The 14,993-nt window shown below is 33.4% G+C and overlaps 1 protein-coding gene across 1 annotated transcript; it reads left to right on the top strand.

Moving 5' to 3' along the window:
* Positions 1 to 6,754: 6,754 nt before the first annotated feature.
* Positions 6,755 to 9,801, top strand: LOC111412560. The gene is made up of 7 exons (XM_023043495.1): positions 6,755 to 6,809; positions 6,959 to 7,219; positions 7,609 to 7,965; positions 8,072 to 8,394; positions 8,804 to 8,875; positions 9,507 to 9,596; positions 9,679 to 9,801. Exons 1-7 carry the CDS (start codon positions 6,755 to 6,757, stop codon positions 9,799 to 9,801), a joined length of 1,281 nt encoding a protein of 426 aa, XP_022899263.1.
* The last annotated feature ends 5,192 nt before the right edge of the window (positions 9,802 to 14,993 follow it).

Raw genomic sequence — 14,993 nt, 5'->3', positions numbered from 1 at the left:
ATTGTTGGAACAACCACCAACCACATGCCATGGAACACAAATTCAAAATCGCAATTTGTGCCACCGTTGCCACCATCACCAAAAATCAATGTCTACAACTCCAAACTCACAACCACTCTCAAAATAACACCTACCAAAACAAATCATTGTAGCCATATAAAACTGTCACCATGAAGGAAGCTTGAAGGATTTTGTTTTTACTTTTTGTTACTTTTCTTAAACTATTTTTGCCAATGTTGGACACTTATTAAATCAAAGTTTTTCCTTAAACTTATTTTAAACCACGTATTCAAGCAATAAACTATTTTGTACGTAAATTCTAAACTTTTTTGTTTTTGTTTTTTTACCATGTTTTCTTCAAAAAATCACTATTTCAAAACTCATTTTCTGAAAAAAAAAATAATAATAATAAGAAAACCATTAAAATGGATGTCAAGCGGGGGCTTAATTCTTTTAACTAAATTGAAAAAGACTATTATGCCCTTCTTAAAAATGATGAAAATTTCAGTCAAAATTAAATTTAATGGTTTTCTAACGAAAACCATTCAAAGGTCATTCAGTTGCTTAGAACACGTTTGGCTTGCCCTTTTTTAGCCGTTTTCTGTTTTAGTTTTCGTAAATGCCTAAAATGTGTTTGGTTACTCATTTTCAAAAATGTATTTCCGAAAACAAGGAAAAATTTATAATTGAAATCTCAAAACGATTTTTTTTCCGTTTTGAGTGTTTTCAGTTAAAAAACTCAAAATGCGGAAGACGCTCAAAATACTCTATTTTCTGTATTTTTATTTATATTTTTTTACCCAGGGGATGTTCAACAGTACTTTTAAACTAGTAAATTCACCTAATTTAAAATATATATTATCTGGTAATATATTAGTATAAAATTATTATGTTTTGCTAAATAATCAAATTAATTGAATAAATGTTATAAAACAATTTCTAAAATTTTATTATATATTATTTTATTTTTGTAGCAAGAAAAAATAGTAAACTCACCAAATTTAAAATATATATTATCTGATAATATATTAGCACAAAATTATTATATTTTACTAAATAATCAAATTAATTGAATAAATGTTATAAAATAATTTCTAAAAATTTTAAATGAAACGCATTTTTTAGTTTTCTGTTTTGAAAAATCGTTTTTTAAAATAACAAACCAAATACGTTTTCTGTAATTCGAAAATAGTCCTTCAAAAGGGAAAACTAAAAATGAATTCAAAACTGAAAACAAAAAATGGAAATGCAAACCAAACGCACCCTATTTACCCAAATCTTAGGGATTGTACGGTAAAAAATGATAGGTTTCAGGATCCATTTACACATCTAAAAAAGATTAGGGACCCTATATGCATTTTCCCATTTTTCTACGCTTAAAGGAAAAACAAAAAGAGTAGGGACCCTATATACATTTTCCCATTTCTCACCCTCATCACGTATATTTTGTGTTGGGGTGTCAAACTGATCGAGCCAACCTGATAAGAGTGTAAAATATGATATTTTTCCTTCTTAATTGTTGCATTCTTATAATTATTTGATGTCAAAATATACTCATTATTCTTATGTTTTGATCTGGATCGCAATTTGATGGAAAATGTGAAATTTGGAAGAAATGAGTAAAAAGGGCCAAAGTGGAAGAAAGTGAAAGTTCAGAGATCAAGTTGCAAATAATCCATAATGAGACGGGCGATGAAATGATGATTTAAGAAAGCAAGGAGTCAATTTGGTGTAATTTGAAGTCAAAAGAAGTGAAATATGACCATAACATCTTCACAAATCAATTCCCAATTGAAAAAGTTACGAACTGGTTTTCAGCCTCATGTTAAGACCCATTTTTTACACGAAAAAATGATCGAATTGGAAGGTGATTTCTGAAGCAAAGTTGTAGCCCTTCGAGTCAGCTGTCCAATGCAACTTGAATCGCTTCAATTGAATAATGGGAGGAAAAGTTATAGCCAAAATACTAAAAACTATCCGGCGAAAAAAATTTTGAACTATGAGGTGGCATAGTTCAAAAGCTATGCGACTGCATAGAAAGGTCCAGGGAACTTTTGGGCGCCATACATTTGTTCTATGCGATCTTATGGCTTATAACCATGCGGTCACATAGTTATCCTCCGAGACCAAATTTGCCAAATTCTTAAATTGACGTCATCACTTATGGAAACACGTTTTGACACGTTTCTTAAGCCCAAAAACACTCCACAATGTGGGGGATTGAACCGGGACTCCATTTTTTCTCTCATCTTTGGCCAAGCATCTCCATGGAAGGCTAAAAACAACCAAGCGAAGCTATGAGCGAACTCGATTGGTATCAGTATTTTAATGTTTCTTCATGAATGTGTTATTATTCCTATTATTAAAACATTTATGACATTGTGATTTCTTTTTTTTCTTTTTTTTTCATGAGTACATTATGAAAGTGATTTAATTTGTACTAAGTTCTTAATAGAATTAATCATGTTCTTTCTATCGAAGAATTGAACTCTTCATTGAATGTTAATTTCATTTACTTATTGGTGTAATCCTTTACAATTTTATACATATTGTATATGATTATTTTTGAATTTGATTTCAATAGATTAAAATGATGTATATAGTGTTGGTTGGAAATCTTAATCTTAGAACTATTGTCAGGTCAAAGGAATTTTGTATGCCATATCTTCCAATCAACGCATTACGAATGAGAAATCATTAATTGGGTAAAACACATAAGTGATTTACATTGATTAGGCCCAACCAATTGAGGGACTTCTGGTGCTTCGCTATCTTACATTTTGATATTTAAAACACATTTCAAATTGGTACACTATTTTCATACAAATTCATAATGAAAAACCCTAACTTTTGAACCTTTGAATTATTTTTCCATCTCCCTATGAATAAAACACCCCAAAGCTATACTAAAATCGCCGCGTTATACTTTGGGCATAATCAAATTTTGGCACCGTTGTCGAGGAGACAGTACAAATAATTAAAGGATTTTCGAGCAAAAGGGTGACCTCATTCCTCTTTTATCTTTTTAGTTTGTTATTTAATTTTAGTTGTATTTTGTCATTTCTTACATTTTTGCATTTTTGTGCTTTATAAACAGGTATTGAGACGAGCGAAAGCGATTCATTGCAAAACCTCAACTAGAGTTTGAATTACTTTCTAACCCTCTTTTTGGTTCTACATCTGTAAACACGAGCATCACATTACACAACACAATGAGCAATAGTGAGCACGGCTATGCGCCCTATAGGACCCTACATGATTACCTTCACCCAACACGCACTTCCATCCCATCTTGCATTATGTTCCCACCAATATGCCAAGTATGGACCTAAAATCGAGAATGATTCAACTTTTTCCCATTTTTCACGGACTTGAAAATGAGAATTAGTATGTGCATATTCAAGAATTTGAGAAAGTGGTTGCAACTTTCCACAATCAACGTGGTACAATGGATACAATCAGGTTTAAATTTTTTTCATTTTCACTCAAAAAATGAGCAAAAAGCTGGTTATATTCATTGAAACCACATTCAATTGGAACTTGGGCCAAGCCTTCTTTGGAAAATATTACCCCCATCATAAGACCACTGCCCTTAAGAAGCAAATTTCCTCATTTGCCCAAAATGATAGTGAAACCTTATACCAAGTTTGGGAGAGATACAAAGAGTTGCAAATTCTTTGCCCTCACCATGGATATGAGAGTTGGCGTGTGATGAGTTACTTTTATGAGGGTCTAACATCTAGGAAGCGTCAATTTGTTGAAATGATGTGTAATGGAGACTTCTTACAAAAAGACCAGGATGAAGCCATAGAGTATCTAGACGACTTAGCTGAAAAGGCTCACACTTGGACTAGACCAAATGCTTCCGATAGCACCAATAGGTCATGACCTCAGGGAAACTCTACTAGCACCAGCATTTATGACCTTAGGGAGGAAAAAAACCTTAGAGCCAAGGTAGAAAGTCTCACTAAAGAATTAGAAGCTCTACGTGCTAAAGATTCAAAACCTACACATGTTGTTTCCCTTGTTGAGTCTGAAGGGTTTTGTTTTGTGTGTGGTAGCATGAATCATCTAGCACGAGAGTGTGCTACTTATACTGAGATGAGGGGACTTTATGAGGAACACTGTAATACTTTAGGCGTATGTCAAAAGCCCTACAACCCTTTCTCCGAGACTTACAACCTAGGGTGGCGGAATCATCCCAACTTTAGCTGAAAGTCTGAGAACCAACTGCATACCCAATCCAATAGAGCTTACAATGCACCCCCACGTCAACCCACATCATCGAGGAATTCTTTAGAAGATACTTTACATGCATTTATTGAGGCATAGGGTAAAAGAAATAAAAAAAATTTGAGACTATGATAGGCCATTTAGTTAAGGAAAACAAAGAGATAAAGAATCATATGTCAAAGTTAACCAATGCTTTAGCTATAAGGGAACGTGAAAAGCTTCCAGCTTAAACTCAACCAAACTCAAAAGGGCAGCACATGACACAAATCTCAGGATCCGAAGAGACCAATTTTAAGGAGGTGAATGCCATAACCATTAGATCACGGAAGGTTGTAGAACCAACCTCTTCACCTAGAGAGAACGAAAAAGAGCCAAATGAGCCTAATGAGAGCAGTCCTAGTGAGGAAGTAGTGAAACCCTAGCTAGAATGCCTTTTTCTCAAACTCTCAAGTCCACTTTGAAATCAACAGGTCAACATAATGAAATCTTAGAACACTTGAAACAAGTCAAAATCAATTTGTCTCTCTTGCATGTGATCTCTCAAGTTCCTACATATGCCAAAGTCCTTAAAGACTTATGCACTGTAAAAAGGAAGCATCTATTAAAAAAAATTGCCTTCTTAACTGAGCAAGTGAGTGCTATGATAGAACAAAGAATCCCACCAAAGTATAAAGACTCTGGTTGTCCTACCATTTTTTGTGTCATTGGGAATCATGAGTTTGCACAAGCCCTTCTTGATTTAGGAGCTAGTGTCAACCTCATGCCCTATGCTATATACAAGTTATAGGTCTAGGAGAGATAAAACCCACCTCAGTGGTTCTACAATTAGTTGATCGGTCCACCATACAACCAAGGAGAGTAGTTGAGGATGTATTAGTTCAGGTTGATAAATTTTATTATCTCGTTGATTTCTTGGTATTGGATGTGAAGGTTGAGGTAGATGTTAACTCTAAAATCCCTATTATACTTGGTAGACCTTTCCTTACTACAGCTAACACTCTTATCAATTGTAGGAATGGTCTAATGAAGCTGACATTTGGAAATATGACTCTAGAAGTCAATATTTTTCATGTCACCAAACAACCTACTGAAGATGATGAATGCCATCAAACCTACATGATTGATATATTCACTCAGGAGGACTCATCCACAACAATTGATTATGATCCTTTGAACTCTTTTATCCTAAATTTTGAAATTTCATGTGGTTTTGATTTTGATGAGTATGCTAACATTTGTGCTATTTTTGCAAAATTGCAGGACCACAGGACTTCACATGGCAACCCAAGTTTGAGGAATCGTCAAAAAGGACTGGAGGACAGAAACCATCAAGTATTGAAAGCCCTAGTCTAGAATTGAAACAACTTCCTACAAGACTGAAATATGTGTTCCTTGGATCGGTGATACCTTTCCTGTCATTATTTTGTCAAAATTGGATCCATTACGATGTAAACAACTTTTAGACATTTTGAATGAACACGAATCTGCATTAGGGTGGACCATAGCCGACATCAAAGTATTAGTCCTTTAATTTGTTCCCATAGGATTCATATAGAGGAAGGGGCTAATCCTATGAGAGACCCACAACGTAGGCTAAACCCCACAACGAAAGAAGTGGTAAAGAATGAGGTGCTTAAATTGCTAGACACAGGAATCATTTACCCAATTGCATACAGTAAATGGGTTAGCCCTACACAGGTAGTTCCCAAGAAGTCAGGTGTCACTGTAGTAAAAAATAAAGTAGGTGAATTGGTCCCTACAAAAACGGTAACTGGTTAGCGCATGTGCATTGATTATAGGAAGTTAAATGCTACCACTCACAAAGACCATTTTCCCTTCCCTTTTTGGACCAAATACTTGAACGTGTGGCTGATCATCCCTTTTACTGTTTTCTAGAGGATATTCAGGACATTATCAAATTGAGATTTCTTTAGAAGAGCAAGAAAAAACCACATTAACGTGTCCTTTTGGTACTTATGCAGTTCGTAGAATGTTATTTGAACTTTGCAATACCCCTGCCACATTTTAAAGATGTATGATGAGTATGTTTAGTGATATGGTAGAGGATTGTATGGAAGTTTTTATGGATGGCTTGACTATTTTTGGGACCTCCTTTGATGTATGTTTATTAAATTTGAAAAGAGTCTTGGCTAGATATGAAGAAAAAGGCTTAGTTTTGAATTGAGAAAAATGTCATTTCATGGTGTCTTTCAGTATTGTCTTAGGGCATGTTATTTCTTCAAGAGGGATAGAAGTAGATAAGTCAAAAATTGAATTGATCTCTAAATTGCCTACACCCAAGACAGTAAAGGATATTAGATCATTTCTTGATCATGCAGATTTTTATAAGAGATTTATACAAAAAATTTCATATATATTTAGACCCCTATGTAACTTGCTAAACAAAGATGTGACTTTTGAATGGACACCTGAAGGTCAAAATGTATTTGAATTGTTGATTGGTAAACTCACCTCCGCACCCATAATGCAATTACCTAATTGGACATTGTCATTTGAAATTATGTGTGATGATAGTGACTTTGCGGTAAGTGCTGTTCTAGGGCAACGAAAAGAAGGTAAGCCTTTTGTGATTTACTACTCTAGTAGAACTCTAAATAGTGCTCAAATGAATTATTCCACCACTGAAAAGAATTACTAGCGGTAATCTTTGTGCTTGATAAATTTCGATCCTATTTGATTGGCTCTCCCATTACTGTTTTCACAGATCATGCAGCCCTTAAGCACCTTATTGCAAAGAAAGATACTAACGCAAGACTACTACGTTGGATCTTGATTTTGCAAGAACTTGACATCATTATCAAAGATAAAAAGGGAGTGAAAAATGTTGTAGCAGACCATCTATCAAGGCTGACCTTTGAAGATAACTCAAACACCTTGCCAATTAGAGATGAATTTCCCGATGAAAATTTATTTATTATCTCTTCTCTACCATGGTTTGCTAATATTGCGAATTACTTAGCTACAGGTGAAATTCCAAAGGAGTGAAGTGCACAGGATAAGAGAATATTCTTGATTGAGGTACGTAACTTTTATTGGGATGACCTCTGTTTATTTAAGTATTGCCCCGACTAAATATTGAAATGACGTGTTCCTGATGAGGAGATATTCAGTGTACTAGATTTTTGTCATACCCAAGCTTGTGGGGGCCACTTTTCTATGAAAAAGACTGCTGCAAAATTTTGCAGTGTGATTTTTATTAGCCCACATTGTGAGAGGTGTCAAAAACTAGGTGCTATTTCCCACCGTAATATGATGCCTTTAAATCCCATTTTGGTAGTTGAAGTGTTTGATTGTTGGGGCATTGACTTTATGGAACCCTTTCACCCTCTTTTGGCTATTTATACATCATTGTAGTTGTAGACTACGTGTCTAAGTGGTTAGAGGCAGTTTCTTGTAGAGCCAATTACAATAAAACGGTTGTTAAATTCCTTAAAGAAAATATTTTGTCTCAATTTGGTACACCACATGTTATCATTAGTAATAGAGGCACACACTTTCACAACTGTTCATTTGAGGCACTAATGAAAAAGTATGGGGTGATTCATAAAATTTTCACTTCTTATCACCCACGAACTAGTAGACAAGTAGAATTGGCTAATAGGAAAATTAAACAAATTTTCGAAAAGACGGTAAACCCTAATCGTAAGGATTGGTCGTTAAGACTAAATGATGCACTTTGGGCTTATCGTACAGCTTTTAAGACTTCCCTAGGCATGTCACCTTATAGACTAATCTTTGGAAAGCCTTGCTATTTATCTATCAAATTTGAGCACTGAGCCTTTTTGGACCATTAAACACTTCAACTTTGATCTAAAAGAGGGAGGTAAACATAGAAAATTTCAATTAAGTGAGTTAGAGGAGTCAAGAAATGATGCCTATGAAAGTTCTAGAATTTACAAGTCAAAAATGAAAGCATTTCATGATAAAAACATTGTGAGAAAAACTTTTGAACAAAACCAGAAAGTGTACTTGTATGATTCTAGACTTTACAAGCACTGGGGAAAACTCCGCTCTAGGTGGACTGGTCCCTTTGTCGTAACACGAGTTTTTGAGAATGGGACGGTTGAAATTGAGGACCCTAATGATGGTAGGGTATTCAAAGTGAATGGACAGAGACTCAAAATACTATATGGGCAACAGGTGCCTGCATTGGAAGAAATTCCTCTTGCAGACCCAGTTTACCACCCATGACACACTTCAGGTACATTTTTCACTTTGTATTTCTGTATATTAGTTTTAGATTTTTTTTTAGTGTGTTTTGCATTTTTTTTTTAGTTTATTTTCATTTTCTGCATCACTCTTTCCATTGGAGACTTTTAAGCTTCTTATACTTTTGCTCATGTGATTCGCTTCAGCACTCAGGTAACATCTTTCCTTACCTTTATTTGGCAAACATATTTTTGCATTAAGGACAATGCAATGTTTAGATGGGGGGAGAGTTTAACTTAAATTTTATTGTGAATTTTATGATTTACCTGGAATTTTGGTCTAAATTTTTTTTAAGTCCTTAATTCATTACATGTTCTTGAATGACAATATATGCCTCTAGGAATTAATGTTGTTTATGAAAGTTTGGATGTTGAGACATTTGCTTAATCTTTTAGCGCACACAAGTCTTGTGGTAAGATAGTGGTTTAACACACGAAGCTAGAATAGTTTCTTGCTAAAGTTTTCTTGTGAGAGTTAGTGAGGATCGAGAGCCACATTGCACTAAAATAGCCATGAACAGTTATTGATTTGTCAATTGGAAACTCTTTTGAGAATATATGATTTGTGATAAGATGGTAAGTTACTTGGGAAATGATGAAGGTCAATTTAGAATTAACATATAAGCCTTTCAAGCATTCTTTTTCAATAATTACAACCCCTAGTAACCATGTTGAGCCATACACACATGTATAGCATTTTCTTCATACACCCATGTTATACATACTTCTCCACATTGGAGTATAGTCTATCCATGTATTTACCCAATTTTTTACTTCCAAGCGTGTAATAAGTATTAAATGCTTATTTGTGAAAAATAGAAGCAAGAAAATAATAAGAGTTAGTATGTGCTCAAGGAAAACACCTTTAAAAAAAAACAAAAAACAAAAAAAAAAAGACAAAAGAGACAAAAAAATTGATTGATTTTGGGGTTCAAATATTGAAGAGTGTATTGATTGAAAGATGTAATCTATCGAGATACTTGATGAGATGTCTAACTGCATGTTTGGAAGTCCTTTAATCTTTATATCCTCATTTTCATACAGCCAAACCCAAACCACATTACAACCCTTTACATTGACTATTTTGATTCCAAGTATGATTGTGGTAAGAAAGTGATGAATTTTCATTTGACAGTATGTCTATCATAAGATCAATCGCTTGTTGCTCATTCATAAACATTTAAGCCTCCAAATTCTGAGTGTATCCTTTTCTCAGCTCCATAAAGAAAAAATAGCGCTAAACACTTCGATACCCGTGAGTTGTGGAGCTGAACTTTCCGCTCGAGACATAATTAATGTTGCATGTGTTAGGGTTGGTGATAAGATGGCTATGACTTAACACACACTCACACATTTAGCAAGTGTTTTTGATATCTTGATGATCATGGCATTGTTAAATTCTTGTGATGTTGAGTTTGAAAAGAGCATGAATTGTAGTTAAGTTAGAACTTAATAATTTCATTCGTATCATGGACCAATCACTCATTTTCTCGTTTTGCATTAAATTGTTAGGGATTAGCAATAAGCAAGTTGGAGAGTCTGGTAAGAGTGTAAAATATGATATTTTCCCTTTTAATTATTGCATTCGTATAATTATTTGATGTCAAAACACACCCATTACTCTTATGTTTTGATCTAGATCCCAATTTGATGGAAAATGTGGAATTTGGAAGAAATGAGTAGAAAGGGCCAAAGTGGAAGAAAGTGAAAATTTAGAGATCGAGTTGCAAATAATCCATAATGAGACGGGTGATGGAATGATGAAATTTAGGAGTCAATTGGGTGTAATTTGAAGTCAAAATAAGTGAAATATGACCATAACATCTTCACAAATCAATTTCCAATTGAAAAAGTTACGTACCGGTTTTCAGCCTCATTTTAAGACCCATTTTTTACATGAAAAATTATTGAATTGGAAAGTGACTCTGAAGAAAAATTATAGCCCTTCGAGTTAGTTGTCCAAAGCAACTTGAATCACCTCAATCGAACATCGAGATGAAAAGTTATGGCCAAAATACTAAAAATTGTCCGGCGAAAAAAATTTGAACTATGCGACCGCATAGAAAGGTCCAAGGAACTTTTGGGCGCCACACATTTGTTTTATGCCACTGCATGGCTTATAACTATGCGGTCGCATAGTTATCCTCCGAGACCAAATTTGCCAGATTCCTAAATTGACATCATCACTTATGGAAACACGTTTTGACATGTTTCTTAAGTCCAAAAACACTCCAGAACGTGGGGGATTGAATCGGGACTCCATTTTTTCTCTCATCTTTGGCCAAGTAACTCCATGGAAGGCTAAGAACAACCAAGCGAAGCTACGAACGAACTCGATTGGCGTCGGTATTTTAATGTTTCTTCATGAATGTGTTATTATTCTTATTATTAAAACATTTCTAAGATTGTGATTTCTTTTTTTTCTTTTTTTTTCATGAGTACGTAATGAAATTGATTTAATTTGTATTAAGTTCTTTATAGAATTAATCATGTTCTTTCTATCGAAGAATTGAACTATTCATTGAATGTTAATTTCATTTACTTATTGGTGTAATCCTTTACAATTTTATGCATATTGTATATGATTATTTTTGGATTTGATTTCAATAGATTAAAACAATGTGTCTAGTATTGGTTGGAAATCTTAAATTTTAGAACTATTGTCGGATCAAAGGGATTTTGTATGCCATACGAACGAGAAATTTTTAATTGGGTAAAACACATAAGTGACTTACATTAATTAGGCTGAAACAATTGAGGGACTTCCAGTGCTTCGCTATCTTACATTTTGATATTTAAAACACATTTCAAATTGGTACACTATTTTCATACAAATTCATAACGAAAAATCCTAACTTTTGAACCTTTGAACTATTTTCCCATCTCCATGTGGATACGACATCCTAAAACTATATTATAATCGTCACGTTATACTTTGGGCGTAATCACAACCCGAACTTGGCTTGTTAACGTTAGGGTCCTATCAAGATTGTGCCATAAATGTGTGAAAAAGGAAATAAGAATAAAATAAAAAAGCCATTAACAAAAAAGAGGCCTACACGGCTACATCCTTGGGCCATTAGCCCGTGAAAATGGGAAGTCGACCAAATTTGGCCCTGTGCATTATAAAAAGTGGTAATTAGATCTATACACGTTTTTCGAGTTTCTAATTTGGAAGTTTTTATTCAAAATTTAGGTTATAATTAAAAATTTTAATATAAATAATAATATTATAAAATTGAATTAATTTCACGCCTACCACACCTCTATCCACCCCTACTATATTTTATTACAAACCCTAATCTCTCTATTCTCTTCCTTTCTTCTACCTTTTCTCTATATCCTCTATCTTCTCTCTTCTTTTTCTTTATCACACACCATCATTGGAGGCAAGTCGGAACAACACTCACAGCGGCCTCCCTTTGAAGCAACGAGCGACGGGGGCCTAAGCGCATCTCCAATGTACAACAACCATGATCTACCGCAGCACAGCCATTGTCAAGTGGCCAATAAGGTGGTTATGATCTACCATAGCAACAATTGCTGTACAACGGAAAATTAGGTGCCAATGAACGGCGAGTTTGCTAACTATTGGATTTGTTTTTGGGTTGTATCTTTCTGGTCTGCTCCTGAGTCGATATTTTGCATGGCTTGTAGGTTATGGTTGATGGTTTGCAAATGGTCATGGTCATGCAGGTGGTAGTTGTGCAGGTAGTGGTGGCGTTGTACCTTGCTACGATTTGTACTATGGAGGCATTGAAGGCGTAGCAGCTACGCAGCGTCCTACTGTAATCTGTACTTTTCAGCTGAGTCGATCACAAATCGCCGGATGTAGCGACGATCTGAAATTTTCTTTGATTTGTAGTGTTTTACCAATTTGTGGCGTTTCTCTGAAGCGATTTGGCTTCTGTTTTTGTTAGTGATGGTAATAGTGGATCTAGCGATCGTGGTGGGTTTTGTTAGATTGGCAGTGGATCTGACACGAGTTTGTTGGATCTAGTAGTGGTGGTGGTGGTTTAAGAGTTAGTTATTTGAATTGCGACCAATAAATTGGTTATTTTGTAACCAATAAGTAACTTGGAAATGATAATTTGTGTCCACTAAATAATATATTACCTAAAAATTGGAGTTGTGACTTATAAAATTTGTGATTTGCAACTGATAAATAAATTGTAAACAACTAATTTTATAATTTGTGAACAACAAATAACCTGTGACCTATGAATTTTTTAATTTGTTACCTGTGAATTTTTTTATTTGTAATAAAGAAATAATTGGTATTCAATTGATTTGATAATATGTTGCCAATAAATAAGTTTTGATTTATAAGTGCGTACGTTTGAATATTAATTGTATAACTGTGACATCAATATAGGCCTAAGCTCTTCAACGCTGTACAACATCTATGATCTACTGCAGCACTACCACTGTCAAGTGGCAGATCAGGCGGTGATGATCTGCCATAGCAACAATCGTTGTACAACGGCAAATTAGGTGCCAATGAACGACGAGATTGCTAACTATTGGATATTTTTTTGGGTTGTATCTTTCTGGTCTGCTCCTGAGTCGATATTTTGCATGGCTTGTTGGTCATGTTTGATGGTTTGCAAATGGTCATGGTCATGTAGGTGGTAGCCGTGCAGGTAGTGGTGGCGCTATACCTTGCTACGATCTGTACTAGGGAGGCATCAAAGGCGTAGCAACTACGCAGCGTCCTACGGTAATCTGTACTTTCCAGCTGAGTCGATCACAGATCGCCGGATGTAGCGATAATCTGGAATTTTCTTCAATTTGTAGTGTTTTACCAATTTTTGGCATTTCTCTAAAGTGATTTGGCTTCTGTTTTTGTTGGTGACGGTAATAGTGGATCTAGCGGTCATGGTGGGTTTTGTTGGATTGGCAGTGGGTCTAATTGTGGTGGATTTGACACGAGTTTGTTGGATTTGGTAGTGGCGGTGGTTTAAGAGTGTTAGTTATTTGAATTGCGATCAATAAATTGGTTATTTTGTAACCAATAAGTAACTTGAAAACGATAATTTGTGTCCATTAAATAATATATTACCTAAAAATTTGAGTTGTGACTTATAAAATTTGTGATTTGTAACTGATAAATAAATTGTGACCAACTAATTTTATAATTTGTGAACAACAAATAACCTGTAACCTATGAATTTTTTAATTTGTTACCGACGAAATAAATTGTGACATGTGAATTTTTTTATTTGTAATAAAGAAATAATTTGTGACCAATTGATTTGATAAAATATTGCCAATAAATAAGTTGTGATCTATAAGTACGTACATTTGACTATTAATTTTATAATTGTGATATCAATATATTTAATTAATAAAATATTTTTAATTATCTATTTATCACCTGAATTTTGAATTTTGAATTCGAAACCTGAAAAATTGAAGTGGTCCATAGTTAATACCTAAGTTGTGAAATTTTCCCTTATAAAAATTGGGAATGGACCAACTCAATCCTAGCAATGCGGCGGGTTATTAAAATCTACTAAAAAATATATGATTTAAAGCTAAACCAAATGAGCCCTTACCCTCAATTGGTGGTTGGGGTGATATTTACGTATCTTGGTCTCAAGTCCATTTGACAAGAATTTTGCTTTTTATAGAAGAATTTATTGAATAAACCATCTTTATCAATTTTCTCTAAAATCTACTGTAATTAGATAAAATATTTCCTAAAAATTATCTAAATTAGACAAAATCTGTTTAAAAAATTATCCAAAACATTAAAAAAAATTAGTCATGTTTGATAGGAATTAAAATTTATATTTTAATCTTAATCAAAGTCAACATTTAATCTTAACAACATATTTCATGAAATTTTTAACTTTTTAACCACTTATTCACCAATCTTGATAAAAAAAAAAAAAAAAAAAAAAAAAAAAAAAAAAAAAAAAAAAAAAAAAAAAAAAAAAACACTACCATTTGTTTGATTCTCATTATTTCAAAACTCATTTTCAAAATCTTTTACACATAAATTTAGAAAAATTTCATACTTCTTAACCAGACAGTCTCTAAAAATATATCATTACAAAACTCATTTTAATGAAAATAATGGGCATTGAACAAGGACTTATTAAAAATATAATTTTAATCTCCATCAAATAGGGGTTTAGGGCCCGTTAGATTCGTGCTTCGATATATATTTTAAAGTTGGTGAATTTTATACTATTTTTTCTTACTAAAAAACAAAATAATAAATGATAAATTAAATTTTAAATATAGGAAATAAAAATAAAAACTAATGCGTGGATACCATTATTATGATATTACATATTCCAATTTGAGAAAAATAAAAGTATTCGACATTTGATCTTTTCATTGTGACTTAAAATAATTTATTCTATGTTCATTCAAATATTTTTAAGCATTTCTATTTAAATAATTATTAAGAGTTGAAACTATTTTTATTTTTTATTTTTCTAGAGATTTTTATAATCTTTATTTTTCAGAATTTTAAATTTAATTTTTTAGAATCTATCAAATTTATTTTTTTATTTTACT

The sequence above is a fragment of the Olea europaea genome, chromosome 16 (genome assembly GCF_002742605.1).
Source record: "Olea europaea var. sylvestris chromosome 16, O_europaea_v1, whole genome shotgun sequence".
NCBI classification, from domain to species: domain Eukaryota; kingdom Viridiplantae; phylum Streptophyta; class Magnoliopsida; order Lamiales; family Oleaceae; genus Olea; species Olea europaea.
Note: the sequence above shows the minus strand (reverse complement) of the source record. Positions and strands in the feature narration are given on the sequence as shown.

Bases quoted from the DNA above. Each gene is read 5' to 3' on its own strand.
- LOC111412560 (XM_023043495.1), top strand. From the start codon at position 6,755: ATGTGTGATGATAGTGACTTTGCGGTAAGTGCTGTTCTAGGGCAACGA. The intron at 6,810-6,958 runs GTAAGCCTTTTG...CTGTTTTCACAG, and splicing joins TCTAGGGCAACGAAAAGAAG to ATCATGCAGCCCTTAAGCAC. The intron at 7,966-8,071 runs GCATGTCACCTT...TTGATCTAAAAG, and splicing joins AGCTTTTAAGACTTCCCTAG to AGGGAGGTAAACATAGAAAA.